Here is a 16,192-nt window from a genome sequence, read left to right as displayed (position 1 = left end):
ACTGTGGTGAAGCTAACTGGTCTGTAGTTTCCTGGATCCTTGTTTTTTTCTTTTCTTAAATATGGGCACTATGTTTTCCCTTTTCCAGTCATCTGGGACCTCTCCTGATTGCCATGAGTTTTCAAAAATGATGGCCAGTGGCTCTGCAATCTCAACAGCTGACTCCCTCGGCATCCTCGAGTGCATCCCATCTGGCCCCATGGACTTGTATATGTCCAGCTTTTCTAAATAGTCCCTAACATGTTTTTTCGCCACTGTTGGCTGCTATGCTATAAGAAGAGTCAGGAGGTTAATGACATCACATGAGCAGGCTTTTGTGTTATCAGAAGGCAAGGCTGTATATTGCGTCAGCTTTATTGTCACTCAGCAAGCTGTTTTTGTATTTTGCACTTGAAATGCTATGTACAAGTCCCTTGTGGCAAGCAACCTTTCCCTCTCTTGGCAGGTCTGTAAATATGACTATGTAGAGGTTCGTAGTGGGTTGGCTTCAGACTCCAAGCTCCACGGCAAATTCTGTGGCTCAGAGAAGCCAGAAGTAATTACATCGTATAACAACAACATCAGACTGGAGTTCAAATCAGACAACACTGTATCCAAAAAGGGATTCAAAGTTCACTTCTTCTCTGGTATGTGGCCTTTTCTCTCAGGGAGGAAAGTTCTCAGTCCTCTGTGACCAGGAATAGGGCAAGCTTCATGGGAGCTGATATCATGCTGCTATTTATCCTAGCAAATGGTGGTGTTGCCAGAGCCCCATCATATGTACCATGCAGTATAAAAAACATCCTTTAGTGTCCCTCTTCCTTTTTTCCCTTGTTTCTCAACACAAGAATTGGTGATAGATTTTGCTCAGTGCATGTTCATGGTACAACATCTGCAGTGTGGTACCCCACCAATACAGAAATTGCTGCCTCTGAGGAAGATGCAAGCCCTCCCTTCCACACATACCCTAGGGCTGTGCGAGGCTTCAGTCAGAGCTTCAGAACCAGAGAAGCTTTGGACACTTTGGGGTCTGAAGCAGCACATCTGGGGGGAAGCACTGGCCTCGTTAGGCTTCCCGAAGCGGTTCGGAGCTCCTGAAGAGCTTCAGAGCCTCCTCGGAGATTCAGCCATAGGGTATAATGGGGAAACAATAAAATATCTATAACTTTGTTGTTTGTTGTCCAATTTGGATGAAACTTTCAGGGGTGGTAGACCCTGCAGAGAGGATGAAGCCTGCCAAGTTTTGAGAAGATCAGTGCAGGGGTTTTGGGGCAACTGTACCCCAAATTCTTGAACGCAAAACTCCTGTCACGTTTGTGTGTTACACCACAGTGGGGTCCAAACTGCATGGCTGGTAGCTCTTGCTGAGGCCGCAAAGCCTGCCAAGTTTCAAGAAGATCAGTGCAGGGGTTTGGGGGGAACTGCTGCTCAAGCTGCAGACAAACAAAACTTATGCCATGGGTGCTTGTGGGACTGACTGTCTCTGGCCTGGGGCGGGAGGGGAGACACTACTGCAGGCCGGGCTGCTAAACTGCTGTGTTACCAGTTACCAATCAGTCATGAGTCACTGAGGGACCAGGGACTCAGGGACCAGCTCAATACACAGGACCTAGCTATTACATAATGACTTAATGAGCATCAATTAGCACCTACAAAACCAGGCTCAGGAGAGGAAAGCATCAAGACAATCAAGTGCCCCAAGACAGACACAGTCTTGACATGGGTTTTGGTTGTCAGCAGCTAAGGGTGCAGGGCCCCAGACCCCCCCTGCACCAATCTCCTCCACAGCTGGCAGGCGTCATGGCCGCAGCAGGGGCCACCATCCCTGCAGCTGTCATCCCGCTGCGCCTTAACACACACAGTGTCACCCATGGCACGAGTTTTGCTTGTCCACAGCTTGAGGGGCAGTTCCCCCCAAACCCCTGCACCTATCTCCTTGAAACTTGGTAGGCTTTGTGGCCTCAGTAAGAGCTACCAGCCCTGCAGTTTTAACCCCCCTGTGTTGTAACACACAGCCGTGACTTGAGTTTGGCTTTCAAGAATTTGGGGTACAGTTCCCCCCAAACCCCTGCACTGGTCTTCTTGAAACTTGGCAGGCTTCATGCTCTCAGCAGAGGCTACCATCCCTGCAAGTTTCATCCAAATTGGACAAAAAACAACAAAGTTATAGATATTTCATTCATTGATTCCCCACTATACCCTATGGCCAGATCTCCAAGGCAGCTTCGAAGCTTCGGAGCCGCTTCGGCTGGATCGCGGCGGAAACCCAATCCGGAGCTCTGGATCAGATCGTGGCCATTCGAAGCAGCCAGATCTGAAGCTGGACTGGATCGCTGCCGACTCGCACAGGCCTAACACACCCCTCCTCTACCATAACCATGAGGCAGGCCAGGATGGGATAACCTGCCCTGGAAGGTATCTATTCCTGACCTCCCTTAGCTCCCTGATCTATTCCTGACCTTCCTTAAGAGGACTGACTTTTGCCATAAAGCCAGGCAGGTGTGGGTCCCTTCCAGAAAACTTTTTAAATCCTTATTGTCATAGCTCTGCATGTTAACCATATAGCTGACATGCTCTTTTAGGAGGATCTGAGTATTTTGCTTCAATGGCACCTTGTAGCAAGGTGCTTAAGAGGTTATCCTAGGATGTATCAGTCATGGATAAGTATGAATACCATTGAAGAGGTGCTCGTGAAACTTTATCTGAAATAACAGTTCTGGTCACCTATATTCAGGAGAAATGAACCCAGACTGGAACAGATGCAGAGAAGCTGATAGGATGTTCAGGGTTGGGTGGAATTAAGGACCTATCATATGAAAGGAGGCTAGGAAAGCAAAATGAAGGGAAAGCTGGGATATGATAAGTAGTGAGAAAGGCGTGTGGATTAGCGTAGAAGTATGAGTTGCAAGGATATAGATGGGCCAGTGAATTTTTGCTGGGGATGAAATCTGTTCTCATTTAATTAAGTATAATTAAAGAGTATTTAATGGATACAGAGTTATTATACATGAAAAGGGACTTGCACTGGGGAGGGAGCGGTGATTGGACATAATGCAGAGATGGGGGTTTGTGCTGGTTCTTTGCCACTTTGGAAGATGGGCTTGTAAAAGGCCTCGAGAACTCACAGCTGGCATCCAAGGTTAGCTGTCTCTTCTAGCATGGAATTAAGCATAGTTTGTTTGGCTCGTTCCAGATAAGGATGAATGCTCCAAAGACAATGGAGGCTGTCAGCATGAGTGTATCAACACCTTTGGGAGCTACATTTGCCAGTGCAGGAATGGGTTTATGTTGCATGAGAATGGCCACGACTGCAAAGAAGGTGAGGCATGCTGGCTGCACCCAGGAATCCAAGATTTATTTTTAAGTCACTGTTTAATTTTGTAGAAACAAAGTAAATAAGGCAGCCAAAGAATGTTGATTTATGAATAAGAAATGGTGAATAGGAACCTGTTTACAAGGTTTGTATGGAGCAGGACTCAAAGCACATGCAATTGCACTACTGCACCCCACCTGTATCCACTTCTGACTACAGCCCATTGGCACGTTGGGGGAAAAGGCTTGGCCTGTTCACTAGAACCCTTTACATTATGTCAATCTATTATTTATCCAACCTCCCTCCCCCGCCCCCAAAGAAATCATGACCATACCTGCTGAGTTTAAAATCTTATTACAAAATACATTCTGTATAGTGATTAGTGCCAAGTGGATACTTTGGTATAGAATTTGCTGCTGCTTGCCCAGCTGGGGCAGGGGGGGCGTGATGTGGGTGCGGTTCGCTCCAGGTGGAAGGGGGCAAGCAGCAGCAGGGCAGAGCCCCTGTGGCTCCGTCCACTGGGGCAGAGGCAGGCACAGCCGGAGGAGCCACAGGAGAAGCCCTTATGGCTGCCCTACCCATCCCCATCCCCCACCCTGCCCCAGCCACCTGGCACTTAAAAAAAAAAAAAAAAAAAGAACACCCCTCCCCCCCCCCCCATACTTACTGGCTGTAGCAGCAGCCATTGCAACCTCTGGACACCCTTTGAAGAGCCCTCCCCACCCCACAAAGCATGGGACAGTGAGGGCAGCAGGGATCGCCTCCCCCGCCTGGCACCCACATGGCAGCTGCCCCATGGCACGGGTGCAGCACAACTCAGCAGGGTGCTGCGCACTATCCAAGAGCTTGGGCGGCTCCATGTGTCACCTAGAGCTTCCAGTTTGATTCCCCAGCTCTCTGATCATTTCCCCAGCTCTTCACATGGGGTGCAGCCCTGAGTTCTGTGCACGGGGTTTCAGCAGGATGCTGCTGCTGGCTGGGGAAATAGCCCAGAGCCACCGCCATTGCCAGCTGGCAGTGGCAGCCTGCTGTCATCCTACATCATCTAGAAGCCCACACCCCCCCCCAGTAAAAGCTGGGGGAAGCGATCAGAGAGTTGGGGGAAAGATCAGGGACCTGGGGAACTGAAGCAGGAACTGGGGAAATGTTCAGGGACCTGAACAAACTTTCCCCCAGCCCCTGGTTTGATTCCCCACATCCCAGTTTGATTCGCTTGGGAGCTGGGGCGCCTCCATGTGTCAGCCAGAGCCCAGCAGCGCTCAGCCCCAGCAACCCCAGCTCTCAGGCAGTGCACAGCGCCCTGCCGAGCCATACTGCATCTGCACCATGGGGCATCTGCCACTTGAATGCCAGGCAGAGGGGGTGCGAGCCCCGCTGCTCCTCACTTTCTGGCACTGCACAGGGGAGCTCTGCAGCTGGTGAGTGCAGGCTTTTTCTTTTCTTTTTTTTTAAAGTGCCGGGAGGCTGGGGCTGAGTGGGGGATGGGGCCAGGCAGGGCAGCCATGGGGGTTTCTCCTGTGGCTCCTTCTGCCTGGGGAGAGGCAGGCATAGCCAAAGGAGCCGCGGGAGAACTTGCAGCCTCCCAGCTATGCCTGCCTCTCCCCAGTTGATTTGAATCACCGAATCTCTCTGAATCAGCGCTGAATCTTCTGAAGCTGATTTAACTGAATTGATTCAGGACAGTGATCCAAATCTCCAGATCGAATCACTGTCCTCCAATTCGGCTGAATCCAAATCAAATACTTCCCTATATGCACAGGCCTACCAAGCACCACCTCTGCTTGTTACTCCACTGCTCAACATTGTTAGGATCTGGATGGGAACCACAGGGTCTCTTTAGCAGGGCTCCTAAGCAGCCACCAGATGAACCTGAATAAAATCCAACTCCAGTCAAGCAGAAGCTAGAAATTTGCAAGGCTAAGCTTTCCAAATACTGTTTCTGATGGTGAACAACATTTAGAGGTTCAACCCCTCCCAGCAGCTGTTTGTGCACCCTGCCCCCCACTCACCAATCATGTTATCTAGTACCTCTTGTGCTCCAAAGGCTTTCCAATACTGGACAGAGGCTGTGGAGTACATAGGAGTAGGGTGGTAAGAGAGAAGGGGCACATGCCTAATCCTGGTGAACACTGGATGCAGAGTTGAAACATGTTTTGAAAGAAAGCAACAGCATGAAATGCAAGATTCATCTTCACCCTTTTCCACCCTGAGTTTATAGGTGATACATTTGTAAACCATACCCATTCCTGAGTTCCCACTGACAGTGTTGACAGTAGCACAAATACAAGTAGTTGAAAGTCTTCCAATCAAATGTATCCTGCCCTTGGCTCTGTAAGCTCAGGCAGTTGAGTTTACATTCAGAGGTGGTAGGTTCAGTCTCTGCAGCTGATCGGATTCACCCAGGGGTAGAATGTTACACATACTGGTTATGAAAGATTATAATCAGTGATTAAATCCTTTCCCTGTTTTTCTGAGTCCAGGGGTTGGGAGGAACTGCCAATGCACTACAGTAAAGTTGACTGCATTTGATGATTGACCAGCTAATTGATTTTTCTTCTCAAGCTGGTTGTGAGCACAAACTGAGCAGTGCAGAAGGAACAATATCAAGTCCAAATTGGCCTGACAAGTACCCTAGCCGGAAAGAATGTACCTGGGATATATCTGCAACACCTGGGCACCGTGTAAAAATAGTGAGTAACCAGGGTCAGGTGTGAGGGGAGGGAATTATAGGTGCTTTTTGGTTTCCAAACAGTGATTCCTATTAGGCCATATACACTCTGAGTGAATGGTATTCTATACACAAGGCCTGTGTGTGCTGGGAGGTAGAACTGGTCATGCTAATGGAGCCAGTGTGGTGTTACAGGGAGTGAAGGGAAGGGCTGTGGGGCAGTTAATACCCCTTAAATACAGTTACAGAAAGCACTTGCAAGCCTGCTTTGCTCCTCCCTTTACTCATATTTAAGTTTCTGTCTGTCAAGGCCTTCTCACTGTTGCATCCATGTATTCCACATCACTTTATTCTCACAGTGCCCCTGTGAGCAAGCGTATTATCTGCACTTTACAGGCAAGGGACTGAGATATAGGGTAGGTTAAATGAGCTGCTCAGGTCTGTGATGTGCTCTGATGCAGCCTGGGTGCACCTTCTGAGATGCACTCCCAAGGTGCTTCCACAAATTGGAGTGCCCTTCTGCCCCAAGCCCTTGTCTGCTGCTTGACCACTGAGGAGCAACTGAGGTGTGCCAAAAGCCAACTCTGTTGGCTGTGGAGCCTCATCCCTACCTGTCTTGCTTAGGTCTTGGCAGTCCTTAGACAAGAGAATTTTGCCAGCTAGAAGAAACACACCCTTGTTTGGTCACATGCTCAGAAAAGATGGATTCCCCATTTCCATGGAATGGGTTAATGTGAATGGTCAGATACTCTGGGATCTCAAGTATCACTGACAAGTAGTTTGTAAAAAAACCCAACAAAATTATTTATTATAAAAAAAAAAAGAACCAGCGCAATAAATCAGTAATGATATGCTGAGATACACACAGAGATCTATGAGCAAACAAACAAGAGAAAATATCAGAACAATAACCTCTTCTTACCCTGCACACATGCAGTCCCTAGGCAGCTTTGACAGTTTAGATAGTATACTTTGCCTCTGACCTTTCTGTCAGGACCTTCTGCAAGTTCTTCTGTCAGCTTTCCTTTCTCAGCCTGCTTTGGCTGAGGGACCAGAGGCTTCAATACAGTTGCCTCTCCAGCTAGTCACATATGTCACCTCTTCGATTCTAATGGGACTCACATGATGCTAAAGATGTAAACTTACTATGCTAAAGGTATAACTTCCTGCCCCCAAAAGGTGCATGTATACCAGACTACATGATTTTTTTGATCCTGTTAAGACCAAGGGAACATGTGCCTCCTTTCAGATATAGAGGTTCACTACTCCAGTGTACAGTTTCTCTGTTTCAAGGTGTTATCTCCTGCTAGAGTTTTTCCTTTTAAAATGGAAGTTCACCATTGTCTGGTCACAGCCTGGCTCCTCTGCCTGGGAGCACATGGGCAAGTGTGATGTGTCAACAAACCCCTGTCAAATACAAATTCTCAGCAATTGCCTTTTCTAAACTTGAATAGGTGAGGGCCTATTACAATAATCACTGACCCACTGGAACAGCCTTGGCTATAATATAAAATATATCAAAATTATGTGTATATCAAATACCACAGTCTGTACAGATATTAGAACAGTAAGGTTGAACACAGTTCAATGTTACCTACACATAGAGATTACACGTGCCACATTAGTAAAATAAACTCAAGAAATCATGCAAAACACCCCAGGAACCCCTGGTTCATGACAAGGTTCATGCAGGAAGTCAAGGGTTCAGACAAGAAGTGAACCCAGGTGTTCCTAGCTAGGGCCAGCCTTTTTGGCAGGTGTGCCAGAAATTAGCCCTGCATGCTCCCTGAGTGCCATTCCAATCCTTTTACCATGTTCAATCTGCTGCTCTGCTTTCTGATCCCATCCCTGCCCTATCCCCTCCTTTGCTTTCTGCTCATAGATTTCATAGACATTAGGGCTGGAAGGGACCTCGGAAGATCATTGAGTCCAGCCCCCTGCCTCAGGGGCAGGAAGTCAGCTGGGGTCATAGGATCCCAGCAAGATAAACATTCAATTTTCTCTTGAGGGCATTCAGAGTTGGTGGTTGAACCACTTCCGATGGCAGGCTATTCCAGACCTTGGGGGCTTGGACAGTAAAGAAATTCTTCCTTATGTCCAGTCTGAAATTGTCTTGCAGGAGTTTATAACCGTTCGACCTTATCATCCCTTGGGGTGCTCTGGTGAACAAACATTCCCCCAGATCCTGTTGAACACCCCTGATAAACTTATAGGTGGCCATCAGATCGCACCTGAGCCTGTGCTTTTCCAGGCTGAAGAATGCTCCCTGCCCTATGTGCCACTGTATTTCCTGCTCCCTCCCTGACCAAACACAGAGGCTGCCCATGCCACTTGTGGCATCTGTTAGGCCTCTGTGAAGCTGCTAGTATTCGCTTTGGATTCTGATTCGGCCAATTTGGGGGACAGTGATTCAATTTGGTGATTTGAATCACTGTCCCAAATTGATTCAGCCAAATCTGATTTGGAGATTCGGCCACTGCCAAATCAACCAAATCTCTGAATTGGCCCTATCCCCAACTCTCCCACTGCCATCAATGGCTGCCCCGCCTGGTCCCAGCTCCTGGCTCTTTAAAAAAAAAAAGCACCCACTCATCAGCTCCTGCCACTTGGGGAGGTGATCCCCACTGTCCCACGCTGCATGGGGGGCTGTGCCACAAGCCCCTAGAAGCCCCAAGGTTGCTGCAGCAGCTGGTGAGTGCAGAACTTTTTTTTTTTTTGCTTTTTTTTTTTAAAGAGCTGGGAGCTCTTTTAAATCCAATTTGGATTTGGAGATTCGTCTGTGGAATCAAGCCGAATCTCCTCCGAATCAAATCAGCATCAAAGCTTCACACAGCTCTAGCATCTGTGCTGCAGGTTGGCCACCCCTGCACAAGACCATCCATCCTCAAATGCAGCATAGTCTAAATTACATGCCCCCCTTTCTCCTTGTCAGCAAAACACAACTTCACCTCTTCCAGCAACATTTGCCCTTCTTAACCTTTCACTTTTACAAACTAAGGGGATTCTTGACATAACCTATGGATGTAAAATTGCAGCTAAAAAGACAATAGTCAAATACTTGTAAGTAGATGCCATTAGATGTCCGACTTTTACCTGTTTTTAAAAAGAATACTCACACTTTCACAGTGCTTTCCATTTCCATAAATTTACAGACAGTGGTTACCCTGCTGCTTCAACTTTTCAACATCCTTTTTACAATGTGGAACCAAAATGGAATACTGTTTTTTCTGGTTACTGTTTTACTGATGCTTTATGCAGCAGTAAATCATTCCCTCCACCTACTCATTACTTTTCTGTCTATATGGGGGTATGTGTATGGGGGGATGTGTGTGGTGGAGTGTGGAGGTGTTTATGCTGGGGGGGGGTGTGTGTGGGGGGGTGCATATGGAGGGGTGGGGGTGTGTGTGGGGGGAGAATAGGGTATGTTGGGGGGTTGTATGGTGTTTGTGGGGTATGGGTGTGTGCCTCTGCAACACACTGTCCTCTCCTGCAGTCAGTGCAGGCAACACTGTATGTGTGTGTGTGGTTTATGGGGTGTGAGGGAGAGTGGGAGGGGTGTTCCCCCCTCCCACACACACACACTCCCCCTGTGGCACAGCAGCAGGTGGGGGCACTGCTGCCTGGCTCTGGCCAGCACTGCATGTTGCAGCAAGGAGCGTAGCCATTGCTGGGCCATTTGTTTCCCCGGCGCTCCGACACTCGCAGGGCACGGGAGGGAAGCCCCAGGTGCTGGAGCTGGCTGCTTTCCTTGCCCCAGTGCCTGGGGCTTCCCTCCTGTGCCCCATGAGTATGGGGAGCGCTGGAGAAATGAATGGCTCAGTGGGGGCTGTGCTCCTTGCTGTGACATACAGCATTGGCCAGAGCCAGCAGCCAGAAACCAGCACCAAGCAGAGCCCCCGCCCCCCGCTGCTGCTGCTGCTGCTGCCCCCCACTGCCTGCCAGGGCTGTGCACCATGGAGGGAATGGGGGGGGGGGGTCGGGTCCCCATACCCCTCCCCCCTCACACCCACACCCTGCCCAGACGAGGTCCACACTGCTTCTGGCCCCCTGAGCAAGGGCTCTGTGCTGCAACCAGCCCCAGCCCCATGCTCCGCACTTCATGCTCCCACCCAGCTATAGCCCTCCCCCCCCCCCCCCCCCCCCCCCCAACCTGCTGCCTGGAGGGAGTGGGATGCCCAGGAAGCCTGCAGCAGCAGTCCCACCCCATGCTACCAGGGCCCATTCTTCTGCCCACAGGGGTAGGAGTGAGGCATAATAGGATATACTGGGGGCGGGTATAGGTGTTTCACTCCCACCCTTGCGGGCAGAAGGGCTGGGCAAGGCACAATTTGTTGCGGGGTTTAGCAGGCCGAATGAAAGTACCTGGCAGGCCGGATCCAGCTCGTGGGCTGTATTTTGTCCACCCGTGTGGAAGATGTTGCAGAAGAACAGATAGTCACAGTTAGGGGAATGGCTTTGCACATGTGAAGGGTACAAATTGGTTTCTGCTCCTAGGATAGCTTTGAAGTGTGCTGGTAGTTTTCTGTCTGGTCTAAGCTGGTCAGACACAGCTAGTAGTACTTTGCAACTTTAATTCCGTCCGCTTTGCATGTACATTCTGAGACTGACTTTAATTACCTTACCCCTGTGTACTGGACAAGTGTTGTTTACTGAAGGAGACCATGTATAGGTCTGTGGCATCACTTACATTGTAAGTTAGCCAGTGTGCAGTGAATGAGGAACAGAGAGTGGGTAGTTTCAGGATTAAGGAGGTTGAATGCTACGCTGGAGAACTTGGTTTCTATCCCTGCCTCTGCCATAAAGGTCCAGTTTGACACGTTGGGCAAGTCACTTCAAGTAACTTGTTCACAAGTGGCTCTAATTTTGGGCTTCTTGTGTTTGGGTGCTCAGTGGGAGATTCTGGGGACAAGGTTTGTAGAAGTGTTGAGTACACACAACTCTGGTTGAAATCTGGAGCTGTGCATGAACATAAAGTTCTGTCTAAGGTTAAGACCTCTCAAGCTGGGTACACACTACGGTGGATGCTTCTGACAATTTTGGCATTAGTGTCCATGCACAGATGTAAGGTTGAGATAACACCACCACCTAATGTCCCAAGTGCGTTATGAGGATGAAGTCATTATGTTTGTGAAGCACTCAGATACAATGGTGAGTGTGCCATAAAAATGCCCCTGAAAAAAGTTGTAATTTTATTCTCAGTTTAGGGGTTGGACAGCAACTGGTATATACAGTCTGAGGCTGGATGGTGAATGAGACGGATAAAAAGAAATATTTAGTAATTATCTAATTCTTGAATGAGGCAGGGTTCTTGGAAGGGTGGGGGGAGTATATGATCATGTAATTAAAAGCTGTCATACTGTATATGCATGCAGGGGCAAAGTTAAAGTTACACAGTCTGCCTTCAGTCTGGTATCTCCTAGCTTTTGAGTTTTGCCAGTCTATTAATACCCTTTCTAGGAAAGCAAGTAACTCTGCTCTTTGTATCTGATTGTATGTTACAAGAGGAAACAAACACCCTACAGAGAGGCAGTATTTCTCCTGGTATGTCTGGCTTTGCAGTTCATCCTCTGTGATGGACTGCAAATGCAATATCACAGGGTATTTGTTTGATTTATGTTTTGTGCAAAACCCAGATTCTCATTGTTGACACTTTCCTTGCAGACATTCAATGAGTTTGAGATTGAACAGCACCAGGAATGTGCATATGACCACTTGGAAATGTATGATGGACCCAACAGCAAGTCTCCTATTCTTGGCCGCTTCTGTGGCAGCAAAAAACCAGATGCTGTGGTGGCTTCTACTAACAAGATGTTCCTCAGGTTTTACTCGGATGCTTCTGTGCAAAGAAAAGGCTTCCAGGCAAAACACAGCACAGGTAAGCTGGTCTTCCTTCTGAATGCTTCAGCATAATGAGAAGGTTTCAACCTTGGATTTATTGTCAGGAGAAGCCAGACTCCCTAAAGCAGGCAGCACCTATTGAGACTAGGTAGGTCAAAGTAGACATTCCTCAGCAATTGTGTGCTTATACCAAAAAACTTTTAGAACATCCTTTGTCCTCTACCATTTATGCCAGTCATTCTTTCTTTACTGGAGTCTTGGGATACTTCTGTGCCCCTTCTGGCATCTCTGTTGTTAAAATCAGAAATGCTTATTTAAGGGTCTTGAGGCACCAGCATAAAGCAAGCTGTGCAGTTGACATTGGCTGGCTGAGAGAAGGGCAGTAAGATACATGCTCAACTCTTAGCCTGTTAGTCAACATTCCCTCTAAGCTGTGTGGTGTGCATGGCTGTGCAGGTGCACTCATGCCACACTGCCAGGCACACCTGCGTGGCCGTGCATGCCGCACAGCTTAGAGGGAATGCTGCTGATAGTGTCATGGTTGTCAGATCATTCTGCTCCCACAGACAGATGTGAGAATACACACCAGCTTTTGCCTACCCAGGAAGGACTGAGAGAAGACTGAGAGAAGACAGAAATATGGGGAGGCTCCACTATGAAGAGAGAGACTCAGTATAGCAAGAAGTTACAGGAGAGGGAAAAACATGTGCTAGGGAGGCATGGCAAGTTAGTCTGTTTTGTCATTTCACTGTACCCAAAGAGTTACAAGGATACAGATGAGGCTCTATATTTGGAGTCTCTGCCACTGCCCACGCATGCATGCACAGGCAGACTCCTTACGAGTCATTTTCACATACAGTTATTATAAGTACACATGCAACATGTCCAGGAAGGGCCAGCAGGGGAGGTTATGCTCAGGGGCAACCAGCGTGGGGTCATTAGGGGCAGATCTTGTCAAACCCACCTGGTGGCCTTCTATGACCAGGTCACCAAGTTCTTGGATGCAGGTGTTGCAGTGGATATAGTCTTTCTGGACTTCAGGAAAGCCTTCGACATGGTCTCTCACCCCATTCTCAGTAAGAAACTAGGAGACAGTGGTGTTGATGCCTACACAGTCAGATGTGTCACTGACTGGCTGGTGGGCCGCACCCAGTGGGTGGTGGTGGACGGGTCTTATTCAACCTGGAAAGATATGGGCAGTGGGGTTCCCCAGGGCTCAGTCCTCGGGCCCGCACTATTCAACATCTTTATCAGTGACTTGGGCGAGGGGGTTGAAAGCACCCTGTTCAAATTTGCAGATGACACTAAGATGTGGGGTGAAGTGGGTACGTTAGTAGGAAGGAACAGGCTGCAAGTGGATCTAGACAGGTTACAGGGGTGGGCCAATGAGAATAGGATGGGGTTCAACACTGACAAGTGCAGGGTAATGCACCTGGGGAGGAAGACCCAGCGGCACACCTACAGGCTGGGGAACTCCTTTCTCACCAGTGTCAAGACAGAAAAGGATCTTGGAGTCATCACTGATGCCACAATGAACATGGGCAGACGAAATGGGGACGCGGTCAGGAAGGCCAACCATACCTTTTCATGCATCCACAGATGCATCTCAAGCAGGTCCAAGGAGGTGATCCTCCCCCTCTATGCGACACTGGGCAGGCCGCAGCTGGAGTATTGTGTCCAGTTCTGGGCGCCGTACTTCAAGAGGGATGTGGACAACATGGAGAGGGTCCAAAGGAGGGCCACCCGCATGATCAGAGGTCAGCAGGGCAGGCCCTATGAGGAGAGGCTGAGGGACCTGAACCTATTCAGCCTCCAAAAAAGAAGGCTGAGAGGGGATCTAGTGGCAGTCTACAAATTAGTCAAGGGGGACCAGCAGGCATTGGGAGAGTCCCTGTTCCCCCGAGCAATCCCGAGAGTTACAAGAAACAACGGACACAAGCTAGCGGAGGGTAGTTTCAGGCTAGACATTAGGAAGCGCTATTTCACTGTCAGGGCAGCTAGGACCTGGAACCAACTTCCAAAAGAAGTGGTGCTGGCTCCTACCATGGGGGTCTTTAAAACAAGGCTGGATGAACATCTGGCTGGGTCGTTTGACCCCAGTACTCTTTCCTGCCACGGCAGGGGGTCAGACTAGATGATCTCCTCAGGTCCCTTCCAACCCTACCAACTATGAAACTATGAAACATAAGCTGTTTACTAGTGCATATCCATTTTTACACCATCTTTGTTACGTCTCCCTATTCACATACCTGGCAAATAGTATTTGAGTCTAGGATTTTCATGCATGTTTTTTTTTTCTCAACATGCTAGTGTTTGCCACTGGCAAACCCTCAAAGCTGGTGCTCCTCCCCACAGATTGTGCAGGGGTTCAGTGGGGCTGGATGGTGTAATTGGAGGGAGATGTGCATTGCTTGATGTGAATCAACACATGAAGGAGACCATACAATGTACTCTGTCTTTGCTCTAGAGTGTGGTGGGCGTCTGAAAGCTGAAGTACAAATGAAAGACCTGTATTCCCATGCTCAGTTTGGGGATAACAATTACCCGGGCCAGTCCAACTGTGACTGGGTGATCGTGGCAGAGGATGGCTATGGGGTCGAGTTAATATTTCAGACATTTGAAATAGAAGAGGAAGCTGACTGCGGCTATGACTACATGGAGATCTATGATGGTTATGACAGCACCGCACCCCGACTGGGACGCTTCTGTGGCTCGGGGGTAGGCGTTGTTAATGTCTTAGATTTCTTATGTTTGAAATGTGTTAAAAAATGCCTGTGGTCAGAAGCCAGCACACACTATACATTTTAAATGGGGACCTGGCAAAGATGCTCTGGTTGAGTGGGATAAAGTCTTAGATGGCAAGTGTTGCAGAGGGTCTGATGCGGAAGGATGACTGCTGGAGAAAATATAGGTGAGTAGATAACCAGGAGAAGAGGTTGCTTTTTCCTGGAAATAACAAGCAGGGAGGTGGCAGATTGGAGAAAGCCCAGCATACTAGTGTAAAGGGTCTGTTGAACTGCATGGGCATGGTGGCTGGTTTGTGTTTTTGAGAAACAAAGCCTGTCATCTATGCTAATCTGCACTCTACAGGGCCTCACTGACTTCAGTGAGCTTACATGAGGCAAAATCACAGCACTCATCCCTAAAATACTTACAAAGCATGCATGAATGTTTGAATCCGTATAAGGCAGACAAGGTTGCTTGGGTGAATTTGATATCTTTTATTAGACCAACCCAAATGGTTGGAGAATAGTTATTCCGTATAAGGCATCTATGTATCAGTAACCATGACTAGCACTAACTGCACCCATCCTGGCAGCCTTCACAGTAGTAATAAGGGCTGAATGGGGGATGGTGACTGACAAGCTGTCTGCCTGTAGAAGAAAGTCCATCCAGGGACTGCTCAGTTACATGGGCAGCGGTGGTCCAAGGGGAACTGGTATCCACAGAGTGGACACAATAACTTGCTACTATTGCCTTGTACCCCAGGCAGGTTGTCTACAGTGAGCATCAAACCTAACATTGCTTGATCTTGAGACTTGCTTCCTTCCTGCCTGAGCTTAAGAGGCTCATTTCTGTCAGTTGGCTCATTGGGTACAGGTGGCCCAGTCACCATCAGAGGGGTACAAAAAACCACGCTAAGTGGGATATAGGTTACACAAGCTTCCCTACTCCATTCTGCCCCTGTTGTGCATCAGTACAGGTGGTCATAAGCTCTTCAGTGATGAAATTTTGTACTGATGATGGTTTTTGCCACACAAAGCAGAGGCCTCCTCACATTTGACAGAGTGCAGGAAAACTCAGAGCAGGGCAGTAAGAAACAAGATAGCTGGTATTCAGATCTAATGCATGCATGTCAGAGCTCTTTGGGTAAGCACTTGGGCTGTGCAAAGCTTTGGATTGCGATTCGAATTCAGAGATGATTCAGATGATTCAGACGCCGAATCTACAAATTCAAATCGAATTGCTAGAAGCTTTAGGCTTTCCAAATTGATTTGGAGCTTCTGAATCAATTCGGAAAAGATTCGGCAATTTGGAGATTCGTCCGTAGGGTATAATGGGGAATCAATGAAATATCTATAACTTTGTTGTTTTTCAGCTGATTTGGATGAAGTTTGCAGGGATGGTAGCCTCTGCTGAGGGCTTGAAGCCTGCCAAGTTTCAAGGTGATAGGTGCAGGTGTTTCTGGGAAACTGCACCTCAGAGTCCTGAAAGCAAAACTCACGTCACGTGTTTTGCCTGCCTGCGGCCAGAGGTGCAAGGCCCCAGAACCCAGACCCCCCTGCAGCCATCTCCTCGACAGCTGGCAAGCTTTGTGGCCACAGCAGGCCCTAGCAGGCCCCCAGTTTTCACCTTCCTGTGACTTAACACACAGAGTGTCACCTATGTCATGA

The 16,192-nt window shown here is 48.5% G+C and overlaps 1 protein-coding gene across 3 annotated transcripts in view; it reads left to right on the top strand.

The window, feature by feature from the left end:
- The window catches only part of TLL2 (tolloid like 2), a 207,481-nt gene that overhangs the window by 187,709 nt on the left and 3,580 nt on the right, over positions 1-16,192 (top strand). For all 3 annotated transcript variants that reach the window (XM_059729666.1, XM_014605001.3, XM_059729667.1), the window contains 5 exons: positions 446-626; positions 3,173-3,298; positions 5,855-5,982; positions 11,622-11,835; positions 14,266-14,516. In XM_059729666.1, the coding sequence (XP_059585649.1) occupies positions 446-626; positions 3,173-3,298; positions 5,855-5,982; positions 11,622-11,835; positions 14,266-14,516 (900 nt within the window). The remainder of the gene's footprint in view (positions 1-445; positions 627-3,172; positions 3,299-5,854; positions 5,983-11,621; positions 11,836-14,265; positions 14,517-16,192) is intronic.

The sequence above is a fragment of the Alligator mississippiensis genome, chromosome 6 (assembly GCF_030867095.1).
Source record: "Alligator mississippiensis isolate rAllMis1 chromosome 6, rAllMis1, whole genome shotgun sequence".
In the NCBI taxonomy this organism is placed as follows: domain Eukaryota; kingdom Metazoa; phylum Chordata; order Crocodylia; family Alligatoridae; genus Alligator; species Alligator mississippiensis.
Note: the sequence above shows the minus strand (reverse complement) of the source record. Positions and strands in the feature narration are given on the sequence as shown.